Source organism: Typopeltis vanoorti, chromosome 18 (assembly GCF_054136105.1).
Source record: "Typopeltis vanoorti isolate ZY-2024b chromosome 18, IOZ_Tvanoo_1.0, whole genome shotgun sequence".
Taxonomy (NCBI): domain Eukaryota; kingdom Metazoa; phylum Arthropoda; class Arachnida; order Uropygi; family Thelyphonidae; genus Typopeltis; species Typopeltis vanoorti.
In genome coordinates, this window is record NC_143566.1 from 10,980,703 (window position 1) to 11,005,895 (window position 25,193).

The window sequence follows — 25,193 nt, forward strand, 5'->3', positions numbered from 1 at the left end:
TATGCACACTCCACTCTGCCCCACAGAATTGTGAGCCCAGTTCTGTTAGTGGCACTGTGTGCAGCCAATATTTGCTTATTTATCTGTAGAGAGAAAGAGAGAGTTGTCTAGTTGTACAGGTTAATATGCAGTGGGGAGATTATGAGAACTGTGTAGTGATGTAATTGCACTTCATAAGATTGGGATGCAGCCCCCTATTATTTTCAGCATGCTTAAAACACTCAGGATCAGTAGGATGTTTTTGTATCAAACTATTAATGTATCACTATATTATTATAGTGATACAGAAGACACATCTGGCTGCCAAAGAACAGGTTGACCATGCTGCGATAGGACACATCAGCTTGTGAGGGCTGTGAAGGCACACCTCTGCTGTAATCCTGTGAGAACGCAGAAAGTGATGTTGCGAGATAAACATTTTGTAGAGAATGATGTCACATGTACTAACTAAACACCTGAGGGTGAGAGCCTATTGTTGTTCTACTGGACATTTCCTAACACCACAACTTATGTAGATGATGGAAGATGATGAAACAAAGGCATTTATTTGGCAGTATGCTAACAACAGATACAGAGAGAGATCTGCTCACAGTATCCTCTCCATAGATGATTAGATTTTCCACTGAAGAGTCATTTAACTACTAGAACGAGCAGATATATTCCCTGGATGGTTGCACAGCACGTGCCAAAGCGCCCAGGATTCAGGGAGATAATCACTTCCAATTGGACTCAGCCCCTGCACACAAGGCAAGGATCACACAACAGTGGTTGGAGGCAAATGTGCCTAACCACATATATTACCATATGATACATCTGCAAATCCTAATCTGAGCGAGGTAGCCTGCAAAAAACAACAACCCAGCATTGCCAGCCTGAAGGTATATTTGAAGTAAGCAGTGGCAGTGTTTATGCTGGATGTTATGCATGAAGGCAAAAGGGAGAATTTTGAATATTGAATGCTGCTATATGCACGTTACATGTAGTTTGTATGTGCTGCAAACTGTAAATGATTTACTGATAGATTGGAGGTTTAAGCACTGTTCAAGATGTAACAGTATTTATGGCTAGACTAGGTAATTTTAAATACAGATATTAGATAGACTTCTTAAATCATATACAATATATTTTTATATTACTATTCCTTTTATAACTATAGTTTGTTGTTAATGGCAAAGACAAAATAAGAGATTTCCATACAGTAATATATGATTTTTTATCATAACAAAAATGGGTCACTGATTCATTATTTATTGTATCACATAAATATTATATCTTTCTGGAAAAAGTGATATCAGAATTATTATTACTATATTCAGTTAACAGAATTCACAGTCGAAGAGTAACAAAAAACACAAAACAGTATAATGAAATATTTTACTGGCAAATGAGTCCAGTTCAGGCCTTGTCTGAAGCCCAGGAATTGACCAGATGTCATCGTTATATCTGGGAGGTTTAACTTTTCCAGATGTTTCATAAATGCTCTTGGTATTGTCCTAGTGCTCCTATGACAATTGGAACTTAAATTGTTGAATTTCAATCTCCAGATCCTCTGTACATGGTCAGTTTATCATGCACTTTTTCTTCTGTTGTTATTATTATTATTATTTGTTAATTTTGTCTAATTACAACTAGCTGAAGGTACTTTTTTTTTTTTTTTTTTTTGGTTCCTGAAGAATATTATTTCATATAATAAGGAAACAATTATTGTTTGGCCTAAATTAATCGTTGTGTGTCCAAGTTTTAAAAAGTTTGTTGGGTTGTTCTAAATAAGATTTCTTTATTGCTTAGTTAATTTTACTTTACAGAATGAATTCATAGTATAGTATAGTATTCACACTTTATAGTTTTAAACATACATGACAATATTATAATAACTTAGAATGTTACAGTATCCTGATTTTTGCTTTTCTTTCATCCTTGGGCATATCTGTGATCCATCATCATCATGGTAAAGAATTGCTGTTCAGAAGACATCAAAAGATTTGGAATTGCTATGACAAGTCAGACTTAGTCACTTTTGAAAGATAGTTTCATCACTTATAGGAACAAAGCTGAGGATTTTGGATGTAGTTGATTTTTCAGTTATATCTTATGGATATAAAACTTGGAACCTAAAGAAGTCTGATAAGAAAAGGATAGCTTTGTTTTGCGATATGGTGTAGCAGATGACTATTGAGAGTCTCATACATTTAAATCATGCAAGCAGATGGATTTTAGATAGGACTGATATCAGATTTTTAGACTCTTTAGAAGAACTGAAAGGATAAAGCTGAAATCCTTTAGGCACGTTGCTTCTCAAAACAGTAATAGAAGGTAGAGTGCATTGGGGAAAAAAGGGGAAAGTGGCAGCAGATCATCATTAAGATGGATAGACAGTGTGTCAGGAGTGACAGGGCTTCAGAGTGGAAGAAAAGCCCAGCAATAGGGTCACCTAGTCAAATTTCATATGCCACATCATTAAGAATTTTTTATTTTCTTATCCATGCAAGTTGGTTAACCTATAGTACATTAGTACCATGGATGAGTGATAAGAAACTTATTCACATTAGATTTGAAAAGCTGTGGGTTGTATTCCTTGGGAAATGCGCTGGAAGACTATTCCGTAGGGCAGCAGCAGAAGGGATAAATGAAGAGGAGAAATTTGTTCTGTACATTTGGAGTTGAACTGTGAGAGGATGCTGGTTAGCTGCTGCACACATTTGGATGAATTTGCAAGAGGTTGGAAGAATTATCAATGTCAATTCTGATGAATAGCAGCCGTAGAAGTATAGAATCCAGTAATTTCATGGAGCTCTTAGGGGCACCACCCCAGATATGAGAGCAATATTATATACTGCTCTGATGATTAAGATCTGTTCAAAGTTAAAACAATACCTCAAGTGAAACAGAAAGCCTAATTTTTTTGGATGCAGAGGAGGCAATAGTTGTGATATGTTTATATCACAACTATTGATCAGAGATAGTTATTTTGAGAAGGTGAATCTCATCTTGAATAGAGATTTGAGCATTATCAAGGGTAAGACTGGAAAAACAGGGTATTGAAGTTGATAATGTTATTCAAAATCCAGTGACGAATGCTTTGAAGATTGGAATTTAAAATAGTCAAGGTTAGATTTCAGGAGTTTGTGGTGATTTGTGTTCTCAGATCACATTCTTAACGCTCTGCACCAAATTGATTGGAAAAGTACCTGTTCCTTAAATCATACAAAAACCTGGTATGAATGCACATTTAAAGAAGCCTGTGAAATTTTGATCCCATTCTAATTCTGATCTTAACGATCATCATCATCATCATCATGCGTATCAAGGATTTAGGCCTAACATGGCCTGTTCTGGCTTTACAAGTCATCATTGAATCGTTTAAGAGGACGTCCTGGTTTTCTTTTTCCTAATGGCTTGTACTTTAAGGCTTGTTTTGGTAATCTTTCTGTTTTCATTCTTTGAATGTGTTCCATCCATTTATGTTTATATTTTTTAATTTTTTCTATTACTGGTTCTTGGTTTAATTCTTTCATTATTTCTTCATTTCTTTTGTGATTTTTTTTGTTTATTATTATTATTATCTCAGGCAACTCCAAGGAGTCGACAGACTCATCGAGGGAGGCCCTAACATCATGTCAAAAGCAACTATTCGACATTCACACAGTCTCTATCATACCTCGCCTTGAACTCATTCACAGTCATAGCACCCACAACAGACTCTGGCCACTTATTCCACTCATTCACCACTCTCCAAGTAAAAAACCTAGTTCTAACACCCCTGCTAACCACACTCTTGCCCGGCTTCCATGGATGTCCCCTAGTCCTCCCACAACCAGCCCTGTTCTCAAAAATATCTTCTGGATTAATCCTGTAGAAACCCTTCAGTAATTTGAATGTCTCAATCATATCACCCCTTTTCCACCTATCAACCAATTTTTGTAACCAACAAATCTTCAACCTGTTCTCATAAGGTTCATTCCACAGACCTATCATCTTGATCACTCGTTTCTGGATCCTCTCCACCTCCTCCCCATCAAGAAGAAACCCTGGCACCCATATCTGGGTACAGTAGTCTAGATGGGGTCTTATCAAGGCTCGATATAGAGGAACAATAACTTGTTTGTCTCTGCATGCTAAAGTATTTTTCAGCAACCAAGTGATTTGATGAGCTGTTTTGGCCACTTTTGCAATGTGCCCCCTAAACTTCAACTCCCTATCCACCAACATCCCCAAATCCCTGGCCTCTTCAATCTCCTGGAGTACGGTTCCACCAATGTGATATATTGCTGCTAATCTTTTCCCTCCAAAATGCATAACCTTACACTTTGCCACATTAAATTGACATCCGTTTTCCCTAGTCCAGTCCTCCAAACTATCCAAATCATCCTGCAAAATTTTGACATCCTGTGCCCTCACAATTGCTCTACCCAGCTTTGCATCATCAGCAAACAAGTGAACACTTCCTCTCAGATTCTTTCCTATATCGTTAATGAATAAATTGAACAGTAGTGGTCCAAGAACAGAACCCTGTGGCACACCACTAGTCACAAGCCATCTTTTGGACTCCATTCCTGAATAAACCACTCTCTGGTATCTCTCCATCAACCACCCTCCTATCCATCTCACCAACCCTATATCCATCCCCATCTGCTCCAGTTTACTGATTAGCGTAACATGTGGTATCCTGTCAAAGGCCTTGGCAAGGTCCAGTAGAATCACTGTAAACCCATTACCCTTATCCAGTTCAGCCGTCACTGTGTTTATAAAACGTGAGCAAGTTACTGAGCCATGATCTACCCTTCACAAAACCATATTGTCCCCCATACAGTATCCCATTTTCATCTATCCAGTCCTGTATTTTCTCTTGATTAATTTCTCCAAGACCTTGACAAAGATGCCTGACATGCTAACGGTCGGTAATTTACAACATCAGTCCTGGAACCTCCTTTATGCAATGGAACTATTTTCCCCTCTTTCCACCCTCTCAGGACTAACCCACACCAGAGACGCAAATTAAACAAAATTGTCAAGGGTACTGACAATTCTTTAGCCGCTTCACATACAACACGAGCTGGTATACAATCCAATCCCACAGGTGTATTGACATTGAGGTTTTGCAATAGACTACTCACCTCCACTTCATTCACCACAGTTCCTGTATAATCTATTGGTTCATTCATTTCTGCAACCTGGAAGATATAATCTTGCAAAATGCTCACTCAGTAATTCAACTATATCAGCTGAGTTGGTTACCTCCCTACCATCGGCATTCTTTAAAATCATTCTACCATATGCATTTTTTCTTTTACTTGCAACATATCAAAAAAACTGTTTAGGATTCTCCTTAGCCTGCATGGCCAATGTTCTTTCATAATCCTTTTTTGCTTTTCTTACCTCACTCGTTACCCTTCTGGCCTGTGCTTTATACTGTTCATGTGCTTGCCGGTCATCTTTCTCCTTAAATCCCCTCCATAGTTGTTTCTTTTTTTTTGCAGTTCAGGCTTAATGGTGTTATTCATCCATTTAACCCCTACTTGATTTATTATTCGAACTCTAGGTATACAGTCAGCCATTGCTTTATGCAAACACTTCTTTACTGTCTCCCATGCACTATCAATTTCTAGCCCTTGCAGTTGTACATGTCATGGCACTGAACCAATCAATCTCCTAAGCTTGTCATACTTACCAGCCCGATAATTCCACATGTACCCTGTCTTAGTTGTAAAATCTACACCTTTAGCCACTTCCCAAGTCAAGATCCTATGATTACTCTCACCTATTGGTGGCACCGTGGTTATATTCGTTACAGTCAAATTCTCAGATGCAATTACCAGGTCAAGCACTCTCTGACCTCTAGTATTTTCCATTACATGCTGTTGCAGATAGTTATCCCTTAATAACCGCATAAAATCTAATTCATTCCTCCTATGTGTCCTCTCCTCCTTCCAATCAGTGTTACCATAGTTGAAATCTCCCATAATAGCAGCACCCAACTGTATATTTAGTTCTGCTAATCTCACACCAAATAGCCTCAAATGTGCTCTTTTTTCTATCCTGCAGTTCCACTTTTATTCTTCTTGGCTGTAGCTTATCAGCTATCATCAATAACACTCCTCCCTCTCATTTTATTCTCCCTGTCACTCCTGAACACACCATACCCCTCACATTCAATCCCACTAGCTGTATCATCTTCTGTCAGCCATGTTTCACTAATGCCAATAACTTGTGGTCTGGAAGTGGCAACCAAGACCAAAAATTCTTCCCCCTTGTTCCTAATACTTCTGGCATTTGTATACGTGAATTGAAGAAGCCGATTTGTCCCATCCCTATTTTGATGCATTATACTAACTATCCCATTCTGATTCGTGGTCATTCCTACTCGTTTGAGCATATTACACACGTTCACACACTCAGCTGTCTTCCTAAAATCTGCAAATCTACTTCCTCCCCCCCTAATAAAATTATTGTTATCTTAACAATAGTTGTGGCAAAAAAATTCCAAGAATTTGGAAGACTTGCATTCAGCCCACTTAAGTTTATAAGTTTTCTAGCAAACCCTTACTTTAGGACTCTAAGCAATAATTTCAATCACCATCAATAATGGCTGCCATCTATACTACTGTTTTGTTCTAATTTATGTAAGTAATTATGTGAGAGCATGTTGCTCTGTAGCTTAATAAATCTCTTAATGATTTGTAATCAAATAAATAATAACAGAACTCCAGCTTTGGTGTAGTAATTTTTTGTCACCAGATGTCAGGCCAATAGTTTTAATGGTTTACCAAATTACTGTGATATTAGCATACCATGTATATTGTAATGTAGTTTGTTTCTTTGTATATATATGTGTGTAGACTCCAGATGATGACCTTGACTTGAAGGTCTAAATGTTGAGTGATTATTTTGTTTATATTAAAGTGAAGTTTTAATAAAACACAGTAGTTGTTTTCATAATTTTTTAATAATGAACTACATTTACGGGATATGTTCGTGGATTTATTAAACTCTACATTGTTCGATACTTACTTACTGACAGCTTTGTCAGGATGATCAACTTGCTACAGAATATAGAGAAATCTGCAAAAATTAATTTTTATTTTTTATATGACTCCTACATGCTATTGGTTGCAAACTTATAGTATATTATTACAATAGGTGAGCTTATTTTATTATTATTATTATTTGTTTAAATAATCCAGAAAATCTGCTCTAGATACCAAACAGAAAAATTTTTCAAGCCATTTCAGGTCCCCAGTAAGTTGAGATGATATTTTTGTACTATACAATAAAAAATCCATCTCTCATCCAAAAAATCCATGCCAAGACAGGATTCAAATCTGCACCATATTAGTTGGAGTGCAAGTACACTAACATTTAGCCAAATAAGGCTGACATTTTATTCAGTTATTTATTTTAATGCTAGTTTCTTAATCTAAAGGAAAAGAAAGATGCCTTTTATATAAGATTACAAAGGAAACTTTGATTTCTTATTAAATATAAGTGATTCAATAGAGCAACTGACAAAAATTTTTGACTTAAAAATGTTTAATTATATGTGATATAATGAAAGAATCATATTCATTAAATTACCTAAAAGGCATTTTTTCTCTTTGAAATGCAAAATAAATTTAAATAGTTATCACAGTTGCTGAATATGTGTATTTTTTTAGGAAGTAATTACATCAGTGTTAGATCTTGATGATGTTAGAGTTTATCGTAATCGTATTCGGAGCAGGAATTTAATGGTAAGAAATATTTATTGCTTGCTGAATTGTAGTTTTATAATTTTACTAATATTTATATAAATCACAGCATGTTACTTTTTATTATTATGCTATGATTCTTGATTTTATACTGATTCCCATTATTATACTACTTAATGGATAGCATTCTTGTAAAGTATTAAACGTGAGTTAATACTTTAACTAATAATTAAATAAGGAATCAAAAAAAAGAATTTTGGCATTTGAAAGAACTTGTTACAGGAAGATTCGAAGAATAGGATGGGTACAGAAAATCACAAATGAAGAGCTCCATTGGAAGATACAACCAAAGAAGAATCTAATGCAGAAGATTATAAAAGGGAAACTGCAATTATTTGGACACATCTACAGAATGAGTGAGGACTGGAAGATAAAGACATTCATGTTTGGTATTATGGATGGTGTAAAAAGAAGAGGTAGACCATACAGAGAATGGATAGGCGACATAAAGGACTGGTGTGGAATGGGTGTACAGAAACTTCGACACCGTGCACTGGACAAAGAAAGGTGGAAGAAGATAGTGAAGGAGGCATCGGACACCAATGGGCAGTGAGCTTTTGGTTGGTGATGATGATTCTTGTCAAGTGGATGATTCCTTAAATTTTTTTTCATATATCCATGATTTTAAAATTATAGTGTTTCTCTCATTGTTAAATCTAAGATTCATTATTACTGAATAAATTGCTCATAAGGGGAAAAAAAAAAAAAAAAACAGATGTCATTGTGCCTATGAATGGGATATCACACCATCAGATATTTTCCAACTAATATGATTTCAAATATTGTTGTTAAAAGTACTGTTATCATAATTATTTCATGGTCATCTCTACGAAATCAGAAGAACACTTTCTTGTGTACATAACATACCTGTCATACTTTTCCTTAAAACTCATTCACTGTCAGAGCACTCATAACCATCTCTGGCAATCCATTCCAGTCATTCACCACTCTAAGCAAAAATTCTAGTCCCCCTCAACCTTACCACAATCTTGGACATTTTCCAGGAACAATTTCCTTGTTGTCTCTTTACTTTTTGCTTATTGAAAAATTTCTTTTGTTTCAATCTATAGAACTTTATTAATTTATAAGTTCTGTCATGTCCCTTTTTTGCACTTTGCACACATCATTAGTCTGTGCTGATAGAGAGCATTCCACAGACTTGTCATCACCATTTTGGTCATTTGTCTTTGGATCCTCTCCTCATCCCCCCCCCCCCCCCCCAGAAACTCAGGCACCCAAATCTCTACTGAGCAGTCAAGATATGTCCATATAAATAGGTGGACAGGTAGTCGAAGTTTAAAGGTCATACCTCTCTAAACTTCAACTTCCTCTCCCCCCCCCCAAAAAAAATCCCTAGCCTTATCATGTTGTGTAGTCCAGTACCATCAATGTAATATTTTCGTCCCAAAGTATATACCTCACGCTTTTCCACATTAAACTGATAATCATTATCCTTTTCTCACTCTACCATTTTATTTAAATCATCCTGCAGGATTTCTACATAACCCTTATTAACTGTTGCCCTCTCCCATTTTGCATCATCAGCAAACAGGTGGATATTCCTTCTCAAGTAATTTCCTATATCATTAATATACAAAGTAAATAGTATTGGCACTAGTACAGAAGCACTCCACTGTACAGTCTTGCCATAAATACTGTTACAACTTCCACACATCTTGTGCTGTCCTCAGAATTGTATGAGCCCAGTTCCATTAGTGGTGCTGTGTGCAGCCATCATTTGCGTGTTTATCAATAGAGAGAGTTGTCTAGCTGTATGAATTAACATGCAGTGAGGATTCAGTGAAGAATTTATGGAGACAGCAACACACATGTTAGAATACAGGAAAACCAAATTTAACGCAAATTCGATATCCTTGATAATTAGTTCGCACGATTGAGTGAAATGATACTATTTCCCACTTTACAAGTAATTAATCAGTTAACGCAATATTTTACATTATGCGAAATTTTTTGTCATCAATCTGCAGCGAGCTGAAAAGCTGGAAATCATTAAGAGATATGAACGTGACACTAGTAATACAATGATTGTGTGAGACCTGGGATACAGTGAGTCTATAGATCATCATCATCAAATTCCTGCCATGTACCCTCAAGGGGTGTACAGGATATGATAGTACTACATGAAAAATTTACATCAGAGTCTGTAGTTTGGAATATATTAAATAAGAACAAAGAATACAGAGAACAAGGAAAAGTTGTTTCTGCTTCTTTAAGCATGCAGATTACCTGAAACAGAAGACATTTAATGATTGAGATGAAGCATCTTCTGTCACTCTGAATTGAGGATTATAAACAAAAAATAATACCTCTTAGTACAGGGAATATTCAGGCAAAAGCTCTAAATATTTTGACCTCATTGAAAGAGACCAAATTTCAAGAGGAATGTGAAAGCTTTACTGTGAGTTTAGGATGGCTTGACCGTTTTAAAAATCGAACTGATATGCATAACGTAAGAATAACTGGGGATTTTTCTAGTGCTGCTAAAGATTCTGCAGCCAAGTTTCCTGAAGAATTGCAAAGGATAATTCAGGAGGGTGATTATGATGATCAGCAAATATTCAATGTTGACGAAATTGGTCTCTTTTGGAAGTGTATGCCAACAAAAACTTTCCTGAAGCATCTCAACCAGGATACAAATTATCTAAAGATCGTCTTATGCTTTTATTAGGAGGCAGTGCAGAAGGCAACTTTAAACTCAAGCCTATGTTAGCTGCGCAAAATCAAAGATCTAACATTATTGAAGAAATCAGCACAATTAGAAAAGAACTTGGATTTAATGAACTGGATAATGAAGATATGATAAACTTGCTCGATTCCCATTCACAACATTTAAGCGAGAATGATCTCCTTCAATTAGAAGAACAGCATGCATATGAAGAAGAAGATAAAGGAGTGCAAACAAGAAGAAAATATTATGACTAAGAAGCTAACTGCAAAAGAACTTGAGCTAGTTTTCAATCACATTGAGCATGCTAAGGAAATTTTGTTTGATGCTGATCCTGTTATGGAACGAAGCTTTAAAGTCTGCTGAAATCATGATAAAGCAATCCCGACTATTGCAAATTGCATGACAAGATGAAAAATTCGAGCACGATTCAAATACCTTTACTTAAAAAAAAAAAGTGACTCAATCAAATGTTTAGACATTAAATAAAAATTTAAGCAATTGATTTTTATTAACTTTATGATTTTATCTTCTAATATAGCTTATACTGTAATTTTTTTTCCAAATTTACTCTAACTGATGAATGAATTATAATTATTCCTATTGTTTATTGTATTTGCTTAGCACAATTTCACTTAGCAAGCATTAATTGATGGATTAATTAATTGTATTAAGTGAGGTTTTCCTGTAATTAGTTTACTTATAATTACGAAAATAATATTCAATGTTTCGACCTGTATTGAGATCATCATCAGGAAAACATACATGTGTAGGGGACACAAGCTACATGACACTACACAAAAGTAAGATGAATCTAAATGCTTTGTTAATTGTTCACCTGACAGCTGGTGAAAAAATAAAAAAACTTCAAATCAAAAAAAGTATTATTAAACAAAATATATACAAAATTAAAAATTAATTCACAAAATAAAATAAACTTTTTATACATACCAGTATAATAATATACAAAAGATTTAAAAAAAAAAAAAAGGTTTTATAGCAGAACTACATTAAACAATTTCTCAAGTCCTGTCATATTAAGGTTTTTTCCTGTTTGGGGTTATTCAGGATGTTATATGGGTTGAAGATCGGTCCTCCAGATTATTGGAATTATTAATCCATCATTCTTGTTTAGATTTGGATGTTGATGTTTCAGCATTTCACAGGCTGCTTTGAACTTTCTTTCAAACCAAGTTTTGGTGCGGTCTAAGGACTTGATGCCTTTCCAGTTAATTCTGTGACATGTTTGAAGTGCATATGTAATTGCACTCATTTGTTCCAGAGATGGCTCAACACATCCTTCACTGCTTTCCTCAAGACCTGTAGTTTCTCTATGATTTTCACTTCCATTCTCTCTAAACAACACTTTCTCAGAACACCTAACCCCAAATCCATTCATTTGCAATCCATCAGGCATGCATATGTTCTTTCATCCATGAAATTCATTCTAGACATACATACTGCACACCCTCCCCCCCACCCCTCCCTCCTGTATAATTTTATCATTTACTCATTTGCTTTGCACTTGTGGCCTTTGTTTTTAGTTCTTCCCTGCCATACTATGTCATAGAGCCACAGTCTATACTCTCCCCCCCCCCCAACAACTATTTCATATTTTCTTTCATTGTATATTTGTTCCCTTTTAAACAATTTGCATCTGCCAAAACAATCAATTCTTTTACTTCTCCTCTCTGTATACTAAACTTCACTTGGTATCCTTGATCTTCACATCTGGGAAATATGCTTTTGTCACATTCTCATCAAACATACCTCTTATCATAGGATCTCCATATAGTACTCCTTATATCTCCACTCCCCCATTTTCTTGCTCTTTCATATTCTTCCTACTCACTTTTCCTTTTGTTTTCCTCCTTGCTGCTGTTTAAGTTAGTTGAGCTCACAGTTTGTCCTCTCAGGGACTCTGTTTCATTCATCACCACCTCATTATTCACATTATATTCCTTTTCTTTCATACTCTCATTCATATTTCATCCACTATCATTCACTCCTTTAAACAGAGCCTCCATAGTTCAGTCGATATAAATTAATCCCTTTGGTCGGAAAGGCCTGAGTTGGATTCCCATCTGTGATGTGAAGAACCTTTATCTGGTGTCTTTCGATTAAAGGTGAGTTAGCTGGTCTCATATGGAGGTAGAGGGTTTTTCTATCTGGGAACTCGAGTTTTTCATTCTTCAGAACAAGCAAACCGGCCCCACACATGGATCTACAGTCATAAAAAATATATATACTTAATCCCTCATCAGGAGGGCTCAACCTCTCCAAACAGGATGGGAGAGAAAGGGGAGGAAACCCCATACGAATATTATTATTACTTCTTTAAACTGCATTCTTTACACTTTTTGCACCTTTCCTCATTAACATTCTCTTACTTTTGACATGGTTTGCATTTCTGGCAAGTGACTTATGAAACATCCCTCCCCCCATCTCTTTTCACTCTTGCTTCCATACCATAAACCATTCATCCTTGGTGATGAATACTTTGAACATACATACATACATTGCATGCAATCCTGTGTTAAACAATTCGAGTAAGGTTAACTTGGATTCTGTTATTTTTATTCACACTGGTGTTACATAAAACACTGCTCATAACAGTATACTCGTAATAAAATTTGCAGAACAAATACACACAATCATAAAACAAGCAGGAAACTACCAATAATGATAACTGATACCAAATCATATTTTCGAATATAAAATTATTTATTTGTTTGCCACGTGTTCCTTTAAATGCTCAACAAGCTGTCGTCTAGTAGAGATTGAAAATATATATCACTCCCCAAAAAATAAAAATATAATTTGAATCAGTAACCTAACTACCAAATATATCTTATAAGCTAAGTCGCTGGGAGGGAATCAAGTATTAGTCAGCCTCAGCAAAAAAGCAAGGGACATTTCCTATAATTTATTTCTAATTTTATTTTTCTATAAATTGAATGGCCACTTATTGAAGATACACATCCAGTGATATTATACCTTAAGTCATCAGAACAACACAATGAATCATTGATTCCATTAAGACTAAGTTTCGAAAACTCTCTACACAAATTTTAGGTTGAATTGTTGATAAATTGCAGTTTGGTCTCTGTCACAAATATCTCATTCCACCACATTTCAACATCATCAATAGATTAAGATCTGGAGCCATTTCGCATGGTGCTTTCATAACATCAGTAACATTGCTTGATTCTCATCAGAAGAGGATAATCAGATTAATTAGTGACTCCTCTCTTGCACTGAATCACTCCAGTTTCTCTTTCACAAACATTCAGTTACTGCAAGTAATTTCATAGCCTGTGATGAATTGGTCACTATCATTCCTCCACTTTCTTTATAAACTATAAGAACAAGATTGGAGTGCTTAAGGGTTAAAGCTGTATAACTGAGAGGAAACATCCACATAGCCTTTAAAGAAATGTGAAGAACCGACCAGGGCTTCTGACCTGATGTCCAATCCTTGTTCTTCTCATGGTGCACCTTGTTAGCTTGTCCTGGATACTGAATGAACGAGAATGGGTTGGCAATTTGGGATGTAGCCAACCAAATTGTATTCTTATTGTCTGAAACCACAATTTAAAATGATAGTACAACATGACAGAATTTCATTCCAGGAGACGCCCCAGCTGGGGCATTGCCTGGTTAAACAAGACCCCCCATTGGTTTTGCCAGGGAACCAGGGCAAACAGCAACAAGTCAGCCTACTGGAACAAATCCTGAAACGCATCCCAATTCAACATTACCAGAGTTCAAGATCAGTACTATCAACATAAGAAGCCTGAATGGCAAAGAAATGGAACTAGCAGAAGAATTGGATAAGTACCTGATTGACATAATAGGGATGACTGAATCAAAAAAATAAAACAAAAACTGGTTAGATCTTCCTAAGCAATAAATACAAAATGTTATATTCAGGCAATAACAATCAGGAAAAAGGAGTAGCTGTAGTATTTTACATTAAATACGAGGCTAATCTTCTTGAATGGCAGGTAATATCCAGTAGAGTGATGTGGGCAAATATCAGAAGGAAGGAATTGGACAATGAGACCTGTTTGTGCCTGGTCCCACAGAAGCTTCTACTCAGAAGTGGAGGAATTTTTTGAGGCTTTAGAGAAAGCAACTGACACAATGAAAAAGGTAAACTTTATTTATATCCCTTGTGTGTACAAACACACACACTGCTTGAAAAGAAGCCAGTGTGTACACCCCCATGGACAAGGTGCATCATGCCATATAATGAGTCACAAGTTTATAGCTGGTATAAATTGGAGGAATATGATGCTCTGAAGTCAGTGCAGCTGTGTTCTAGTGAACTGACTGCAAAAAGGGAGCTGACAGCATTTGAAAGAGGCATTGTGATTGCAAGCCATGTTGCAAGCCTATCTGTTCAGCAAATTGTCGAATCTTGACAAATTGGCCCATCTCAGATCAACAGTCAGTGATGCAGTATGGCAAAAAAAAAAAAAACAGTACTGAATAACTCTGAAATATGTTATGGAGTAAATGGGTTTATTAACATAGAATTATATGTTTATACGTGATGATACATACATCTACAACTATCAGCGGAATCCGGAATCTTGATCAAATAAAGCACTAACAACAGTTTATGTAACAGATTATGTGCTTGAAATGGACACCTTGTATTTCAAGACAGTTTTCGTAGCACATGTGAAGGATCTCTGTCATCTTGGAGAACAAGGATTGGGATATCTGTTGGACACTGCATGTAATTTTATCCCTTAGTTCATCAAAGTTTGAAGGCAGGTCATGGTGGAATACTAATTCCTTTAACATATCCCAAACAAAATCATCAAGTGATGTGAGATCAGGAGAATGCCAAGTGTACACGGGAATTCTGTGAAACTCGAATTTCCCAGGGAAGTGTTCTGATATATAGTCTCTGGAACCATGTGATGTGTGACAGGTTGCTCTGTCCTGTTGGAATGCCCATGCACAGAATGGAATGTGTTTTATCCCATTGCTCTACTAACTCCATATGAATGAAAGTAATGCTCAACAGTAAACGTCTTTTCTTCCAATGGCAACATATTGCTACAGCAAAATATAATGGAGTAGACTGTACACATGCTCTTCTATTAATATGCATGCAGTCAAATGGTATCTCATAGCACATATACTGAAAGGGATGTTGAAGTTCAGTACTGTTTTTTTTTTTTTTCTTTGTGCCATACCATACCATACTGAGATGGAAGCACAGGCAGTCAACTGCAAGTGTTGCCTGTAGTGGACAACCCCACACTCAACGAACATGACCGTGGGGTGTTATAAAGGATAATATGTAAAAACCCTCATTCGTTGGCTGACCTTTTATTATTATTATTATGTGACTCCTCCAAGGAGTCCAAAGCCTCATCGAGGAATAGCACTCTACAACTCTCGGGGCCTCCATGACTTAATCCACCAAATATAGCAAACTGCCACTACCATCAACTACACAAAGTATTTTTTGTCAATAAATTGCGAGTGTATTCAAGGCCGATTTGTGTGTATGTGGGATGAAAAAAATCTATTTCTAGGAGAAAAATCCTGCTACCTCTGTATGAGATTGGCTGACTCAACTTCAATTGGAAAAAAAAAAAAAAAAAAAAAACCATAAAGATTCTTCTCCTCACACGAGAATCGAACTTGGGCCTTTTTCAGTCGAATGGTGAACGTACCATCATTCTTCCAGTTGTGCTATGGATTAATGAGACATGTTGAATGCAAAGTTCTGGGCATCAACTGGAACAAGAATCTGCATGAAAGCATTCAGAACCAAGGCTTCCAATATGGATTTCGATGGTAGGATTGCAATGTGCAAACCTCGCATTACCTGAACTAACATGTAGCGTCGTCTTCAGTGGTGCAAAGAGCATATACAGTGGGATGTGGAAGCTTGCTTTATGGTACAACGAATCATGCTACTGACTACCAACCAGATGGATGGGCATGGCAGATCCTTGGTGAACATCTCTTTCCAGAATATGTAACCCCAACTATTAAATTCAGAGGTGGTGGTGTGATAGTGTGCTCCTGTTTTTCCTGGTTTGGCTTCAGACTTCTCTCTCTCTCTCTCTCTCTTTGTGATGCCACAAACTCCAGAAGGTATCTGAACATTTTGGACAATGAAATGCTTCCTACTTTGTCGCATTTCTGTAGAACTGACTATTCCCTCTTTCAGCAAGACATTGTACCATGTCATAAGGCTACTGCTGTAACTGTGTGGTTTGTGGACATGAATGTCAACACACTTGACTTGTTTTTACAGAGCCCTGATCTCAATCCTGTTGAATATCTGTGGGCTGAAACTGGAGTGCCGGGTGTGGTCAAAGGATGCCTTTCCTCATAGCAGTTCATGACCTTATTACATGCCTACAAGAAGAATAGTCTCAAATTCCAATTGATCACTGTTGTATACTAGTGAAAAGTATGCCCGTAGGATTGCTGCAGTCATCGCAGCGAAAGGAGGTCCTACATCTTATTAAGGTGGGCTGTTTGGCTGTTTGTTCCTCACACTATGGTGTCCGTTGTGGACTTCTTTCGAAGCTGTGTGTGTGTGTGTGTTATATGTATAACAAATAAATGTAAGAAGGAAGACAATGTTTCATTTTTGACATGCCATGAGAGTATTTACTAAAATTATCAAAGCAAGAATTGGAAGTAAAGTAAGAAGCTGTTATGGATTAACTTTCTTATAAAGATGCATTAGAACCACATTGTAAAAGAAGTGTTAGGAAGGTTGGACAAATATTGCAAGAAATTGGAAAGCATGCACACAATTTGGATATAATGCTTTGGTCCTGTCTGAATCAATTTGGAAGTCATCTTATTTTGAGATATTAATGGTCACAGCTGTAGTTGGTTTTCCAACTACAGCTATGACCATTATTACACTGTTCCAACCAGTAGATGTGAAGAGGTGTTTTCTTTCACCAATGATCTCACACAGGTTTTTATGCCTTCCAGGTAACTTTGATATTTTTTCAAACACTTCTGATCCTTTTAAAAGTTTATCTTGATGTTGGTTCTCTTGGCAATTCAAGCCACAATCTAGTGTGTTGATTTCTTCTCCTGTGGAACAACATTCACATAATGTCTCTCATCCACATTCTCTCATATTATAAGAATGTCAAAAGGTATGATTATCATGATTTCTGTTTTCTCTTTTTCTTGATATGGTAATTTCAATCCTCTGATTCAGATATTTGCACCATATAGATCATATCAATTTAATAGGTATGAAGGTATTTATTTTGCATTCCTATTTAATCTCTCTTCACTTATCCTACTTGGTTCTCCAGGAAATGTGCCAATGCAATTCAAGAGAAGATTCATATCTCAATTGGTGTTCATCAAAATCTTCCCTTCTCTTCCCTTCTGTCTTATATTCAAGTTTAGTATATTTGCAAGCAAACTATCAAAACTGATTTGACAGAGCAGGAAATTTACATCTTGTCCAAATGATAGCCATGTTTTATGGTCACATACCAAATCAGTTGGTTGTAACTTTGATCTACCTTGTCTCCATAGTGGTTTTTCTCATTCACATCAAAAGCCATTTTCATGGAATCTTATTTTTCCCTTCAGCTTTTTACTCCTGTATTGAGTTACCTTTTGATACTTTCCTATTCCATTCATATTTATTGTATAGCATGGAAATCAGCTTAAATTCAACCTGTTCTTAAGATGGCAAGAAATTTTTACTGTGAAATTTCAATTATTCAGTTACTCTCACTTTAGATTTTCTCATGCAACGGAAAAAACAATTGGCAGTAAACTGGTATTATTTGGAAGCTTGTTATCTAATAAAAAAAAATTGCCAAGATGAATTTTCTGATGAAGCAGAAGCCATATTATTGGATAGATATGTTTGTATCTTTTATGCTTTGTTTCACTTACCTCTGTACAAATATTCCTGTGAAAAAGTTTGGAGAATCTCAAGTGGTTAGTAGCTCATGTTAACTTATAGGTATTTGAACATATTTCAATAAGTTCTGATCATTCTGACTTTGCAGCTGGGATACCAGCTTTCTCTCTGGTGGCACATTATGTATGATGATGATATGTAGATCTTTATTGTTCTAATTTGCACTTTATGTTTTAATTCTATGAGGTTCTGTTCTTTCACTCACTATATTACTGACTTCCAATTCATTGCATGTGTAATCCACATCTTTGTTGAGGATGATATGCTGCACTCTTCTTTTTTTTAAAAAAAAAAAAACCTTGCTATGTAGATATCAGCAGAACTTCTGTGATATCTAGTTCCATAATCCTAAATTCTAATTTCCAAACCACTTTTCAGTGGAGTACTGATAACCTTCTTAATTTCATTGTTAACAAACCTCAATCCTATCTGATTACTTACATAAAAGATACACTTGACTTGTAATCTTATTATAATGCCAAATCTCTAGACAAGATGAGATTTTTCTATCACTTTTGAGTTGCATCCTAAGCATTCAAGATAGGATTGAGTTTTGTTAACATTGAAATAATAAGGTTATCAGTACTCCACTGAAAAGTGGTTTGGAAATTAGAATTTAGGATTATTGAACTAGATATTGTAACAATATGCTGTTTGTTGCTATTATATATGTTATTCTAATTTGTTGTGGACGCATTTTCTCTCGTAACCTTCCTCACTTACTCTACTGCATATTATGTTTATCCACCTTCCATATTTACTAGTCGTATGCCTATGAACACTGGAAAATTTATTTGTTAGAATACGCCATCCAATATATCAATATTCGGCATAAGACTCAATAAAACGTCCGGTAGATCTCTCTCTTACTAGCGTAAATTCCTTCAACAAAGTTTAAATAAACAGTCGTGGTTCTTAAGTAATAAAACTGCACTTTTAATGCCTTAGTTGTTTCCCACTCACAAGTCAGATTATTTTTAGGAATCATGCATTGTAAGATAAAGGATCAGGCAGCACTCTTTTAACAAATAATTAAAACACATTTATTTACATTAATATGAAATATACATGAATCAAACGACAGGGAGATTGCTTTCTCTACCCATCTAAAAAAATCTTTAGCATAAAATTAGAACTCTTTTACTTCAACACTAAATAATCTCTTTAACTCAAAAATTAATTTACTCTCTGGTTACAAATTCAACTTATTAAACTTCTAGTTTACTCGCAAAGGGGTTAGCTAACTCTCTGTTAAGTTATTTTTACAAAATTGATATCAACTTTTAACATGCCAATTGACTCTCTTATCTCTTATGACCACTTCTTATTACTATTAAACTAATTCTTAATAGTCCATCTATAACATATTATAAGAGGAATTGTACAAAAGTATGGAACTTACAAAGGCTCTGTATTGTACATTCAGTCAAAAGTCTTGCACATAAGGTTTTATGGCAATTCTTTCATCTCAGATCTCGAGCCTCCTCAGGAATGTCTGGCATCAGCAGTATCTCATCGGGAAAATAGCAGGCTATGGACTGCGTCCTGCGGTACTCATACAGCTCTGGCAAAAGGTTGTTCTCCCACGGCGAAAAGAAAAACTTCCGAGCGAAGCTGTCTTGGGTATTTACATTTACATTGGTTTTTCTCCTTTTGCTTGTGCTCACCATAATTCCTGGATGACTGGCTCCTCTATCTTGCTGCCTCCAATAGTCGGGAAAATAGCAGGCTATGGACTGCATCCTGCAGCACTCATACAGCTCCGGCAAAAAGGTTGTTCTCCCACGGTAAAAAGAAAAACTTCCGAGCGAAGCTGTTTCGGGTATTTACATTTACATTGGTTTTTCTCCTTTTGCTTGTGCTCACCATAATTCCTGGATGACTGGCTCCTCTATCTTGCTGCCTCCAATAGCTCAAACTGCCGCCAACCTCTCTTTTTGACTGCCAAAATGGGTTCCCTATCTTATTGGCAACTGGAAGCCCCTATTGCTCGACTCTGTCCCTTTTTATTATGCCTTCTCTGAGACCTCGCATGAAAGGTTGTAACCCCCCTAAGAATTCGGCATGACTCTTTCATCATCTTTTAAGCTCAACCCGCTCTTTGTTCTTTTCCATGCACTCTCTTGATCGTAAGTGGCTGGCCAGCAGAAAGTTGTTTGAACCTTTCAGACTGGCTTTGGAGGTGTTTATGTGCAGAGCTTGTAAGCACTTTCTCTTACACACAAAATTCGTAAACAACCTTTCTTATGCCCTCATAGAGAGCTATTACACAACGTTCCGGTGGCAAAACATTGCCTTTATTTTGACATTCTAAAATATTCTTGTTAAAGGAGTAAATACAGTTAATTTCCAAAGGGTTATTTACAGTAATATCTAGCACAAAATATACAGAGACAAACACGGTTATTTTTACAACATTCTCATGGGATTTGACCTCTGTAAAAATTCGATGTAAAGCGCTTTGGTATTTTTAAGCTACATCGAATTTTACAATATTATAGAAGTTCTGTTGATATCTACAGAGTACTCAGATAAAATCATTTTTCTTTCAGTCCAGTGATTACTTTATATCTGAACAACTACTGACTCCAGAAATTACAAATCTGTCTTCCCACTGAATACTATTCTCACATTTGTAGTGGTGCTTCTAAGAGTTTTATAAAAATCCTTGACTTAGTACAGAAGTCTGTGTAGTTAGATTGCTTAATGATGTCACCAATTCTGTTCACTCTTTCACATAATCCCAGTTTCTGCTATGTTAAACATTAAACTATTTAGCACCCCTTTCACAGTTTTACTTCAGACTCAGAGAATAGTTTTTTTTTGTTTATTTCATCATTCATTTTCTCTCCTCTTATATTTTGAAGAGAATCTTGTCTTATATATTTTCTGCAAAATATAATATGAAGACCATATTCAATTCCAAATCTTACGCTAATGTTGTATCAAATGGAAATATCCTATTGTCCCCCAAAACACTGCTTTCACACACGCATGCCACACCAGCCAGCAGTAAACTGATTAATGCAAAATTAACTACCACCGTTAGCAGCGTCATTTCCCGAAAAAATGGAATTGTTATCTTTGCAAATAAAAGAAAACATTGCACTAGAAGAGTATCTGACGGCTATCATCAAAATTGTACCTGCAAAAAAATATTACTGATGCCTCCCGTGTATCAAAAATACACCTGCATGTACCATGCAGGTGTATTTCAGCCATATCTCATGGGCATAAACGGTACTGCAAAATGGTACTACCTTGCTAGGTAAATGGAACAGTATTTGTTCCATGTCTTCACTTAGAGGAAGAGTACTAATAGTTAACCAGATAGTTGCGAGTGTGTTATGGTATACCCTCAAAGTACTCACACCTCCTGAAGAATTTCTCCACCACATTCAAAAAGCAATCAAACGTTTCCTCTGGAACAAAACTCACTGGACAACATACCCTCAACTCTGCAAACCACTCAGTAAGGGAGGTCAAGGCCTGAGTTCCCTTGAAAACAAGATTAGATCCTTCAGGATAATCCTCCTCCTAAAGACACTTCAATGCAATCACACTTATGTAACCACCTTTGATTACATCACGAAATCATCCACCATGGACTTACACTTTCCACAATCTTCTGAATGGCCAGTCCTGCACCATCTCCTCCTAAACTACCTCATTTTTACAGAGATGCTCTACAGCGGTGGAAAAACACAGAACTTCATCACACACCGACAGGATCAACAGAGTCAGCTCTACTTGTAGAACCACTGTTTTCAAACAGAAACATAACAAGTCTCATAACTGGCCAGCCCTTTCTGTTCCCTACATGCAACTGGGAAGGAATAAGAGTCATAGCGGGACCTTCTAACCCAGGCCCTAAAGTGGAAAACATTCACAAGCCTACTAATGAAGAACCCCAAAACTGAAAAGCAATATCAACAGATGCAAGCCGCTATTATAAAAGCCTATCCAGATATAGCTACACCTCAGGAAATCCGTATTCCTTCTAGAAACTGCTCTGGGCCAATATTTCATCTTGTACAGTCTGAAGCCTCACTTCCAATTCTTCCCTCCAACAACAAGAAAATATACCACTTCCTCATGTCAGTGTCTCCAACCTCGCCCTTCATATATTCATCCTTAACCATTTCATCTACAAGGCTGTATATGCCACTCAGTTTTCAGTGGGATCTACCATATAAATCAGATTCCGACATACAGTGGAGACTATGGCATAACATCTCTTGCCAACTCCTAAGCTCTACAAATTTCAGCTGAGAGAAATGGATCTGTGTCTACTCTGTGACGTTTCAGGTACCTTGGAACACACACATCTAACCTGTCCTGCAAACAAAGCGTTTATCACCTATGTCCTGAATACTGCCTCTAGCCCCTGTAACTACACACACACAGCCAAGAAGACTACTGGAATTTAGTCCACACAGAAGAAAACAGACACAGAATATGCAATTTCCTCTTCATCTGTGCTAAGGCTGTCATCTACAGCTTCTACCTAAAACACACAAGGAATAACCAGCAACCATCCATCACTGAAACAGCACAAACCCTCATGTATATCCTCTGTCGGAAACTAAAAAGCAGGCTTTCACTGGAACTTGAGTACTACAAAGAAATAAGTACTGTCGTGAAATTCATAGAGGAGTAGAATCCAACTGGTACCCTCTTCTGGATTGACGACAACAATACGCTTTATATGAAAGATAACTAAGACTGAAACTGAACTGTAATGTTGAATTCATTTATTGCATTCCCTGTTGTATATCCGAAAGGAAAATTTTTCTTTCTCTGTAATATATATACTTATAATATGTAAATAGTCCTTGTTACCTATCGTCAAATGTATATTTTAACAAGTTAAAAAAATAAAAAAAAAACTCTCTCTCTATATATATATTAACCTCACTCATGAGAGATCACAAAACCTATACATGTATATATCAATAGGTTTATGGGACTTTAAGCTGGCATGAGTTAAACATCAGTTGTTGTGTGGGCTGCAGCAAGATAAGTAAATTTTATATTTAAATGTGTGCCGATATTGTCTAAATTGTAGATTATTACTCATTATTACATATTGATCATTGTTTTTGTTAGCACACTGATACAACATGGCAGTGAATGGCAAATCATTGAGTAGGTCTGTGCAGAAGACAAATACAAAGACAAGTATCGTGAGTGAAATATGCATGCATGGGAAGATATTGCAGTTATATACATAGAAAGACTGAATCATATTTAAATAGTTTAAATATGAGTAGGGGAATGTGCATCATGACTGACATGGCAGTTGAAGACTGTTCAAATGTTCAGGGAGTGTGTGTGTAAATGATAGCAGGAAAAAAAAACAGTTTGATTGATGATAAAGCAGGCAATAATTTATATGATGTTAAAAAACAGAGAAATTAATGATAAAGTTGTCAATAATGACATTGAAAACAGTGCAATTAACACGTTCGCTGCCACGCTACTCAGACATAGTTTGTTACCGTATGCCAAGCATTTTCACTTCTTCAAGGTCAGTACGGGTAATCTCGTTGCTGGCGGTAAGTGTCATATGAGTATATTCATAGTTGACTTGTGATGCTCATAGTTGGCAGCGAACGTGTTAATGGTAAAATTGGGAGTGGAGTTAACAAACAAGTGTGTGTGTGATTCTATAAAATAACAAGAGTGAATAATAGAAAAAAAAAGGACACAAGATTTGAAAGCTGAGTTGGTGAACATGAGACAAGAGATGAGGTGGATGCAAAATGAAATGAAGAAAATTGTAGATATGTATGGAAGAGTGAAGAAGACAAAATCTAATGTCAGTATGAAAAAAGTAATGAAAGACCTGCAAGTGGCATTGTGTGGAGATTCAATAATTAGAGGTGTAGTAAAAATGAAGATGCACAAGGTTTCTTTTCCTGGAGGTAAAATGAATAGAGTGATTGAGGCATTGGATATGAGGAGTAAGCAAGCAAAGAAGTTAGTAGTGGTAGTAGGGACCTGCAAGCGGCATTGTGTGGAGATTCAATAATTAGAGGTGTAGTAAAAATGAAGATGCACAAGGTTTCTTTTCCTGGAGGTAAAATGAATAGAGTGATTGAGGCATTGGATATGAGGAGTAAGCAAGCAAAGAAGTTAGTAGTGGTAGTAGGGACAAATGACTTGACTGGGAACAAGGAGAATGTAAAATTGGATATCAGGCAGTTGTTGAGAAAGATAAAAGATAATAGTGTGATAGGAATGGTAGTCAGTGTGTTGCCCAGGTATGACAGCTATGAGATGAGGCAGAGAACAAGAATTACGAATGATATGTTAAGCAGAAATGTGTGAAGAGAAAGGAGTGCAGTTTGTTAATCTGTGGAATGAGTTTAAAGGAAGAATTGAGCTGTATAAGAATGATGGACTCCTTTTGAATGGTTTTGGTGTGAATCATTTGGAGAGATGGCTGCTGGAAAGGAGAGTAACAAGTGCAGAGAATGAATCTGAGCAAGTAAGAAATTATGTGAAAGAGCAGGAGAGTAAGGAAGGAGAGATTAAAGTGGTGCTTATGAATGAAGAAGTGGGTAGCATGAGTATAGAGAATGAGAGAACAAGTGTACAAGATAAACAGGGAAACTCATGGTGGACAAGGTAACACAGTGTGAGAAAGGTTGGTTCTCCAAGATGTTGTGAATGCATGCATAGACAAAAAAGTTTTAAAGGTTTTTGTAGACAAAAATGACCTTGGTTGTAGAAAAAATAGTTGGATTTGAAGAAGTTCAGGAATGAGTAAGGAGAAAAAGATATTGCTCAAGGAAAGTATGGAGAAGTC

General features: G+C 36.3%; 1 protein-coding gene across 1 annotated transcript in view; it reads left to right on the forward strand.

The window, feature by feature from the left end:
* Nadsyn (NAD synthetase) overlaps positions 1–25,193 on the forward strand; it is a 396,250-nt gene that overhangs the window by 129,790 nt on the left and 241,267 nt on the right. Inside the window, exon 10 of the mRNA XM_090408625.1 lies at positions 7,653–7,727. Coding sequence (XP_090264751.1) covers positions 7,653–7,727 — 75 coding nt within the window. The remainder of the gene's footprint in view (positions 1–7,652; positions 7,728–25,193) is intronic.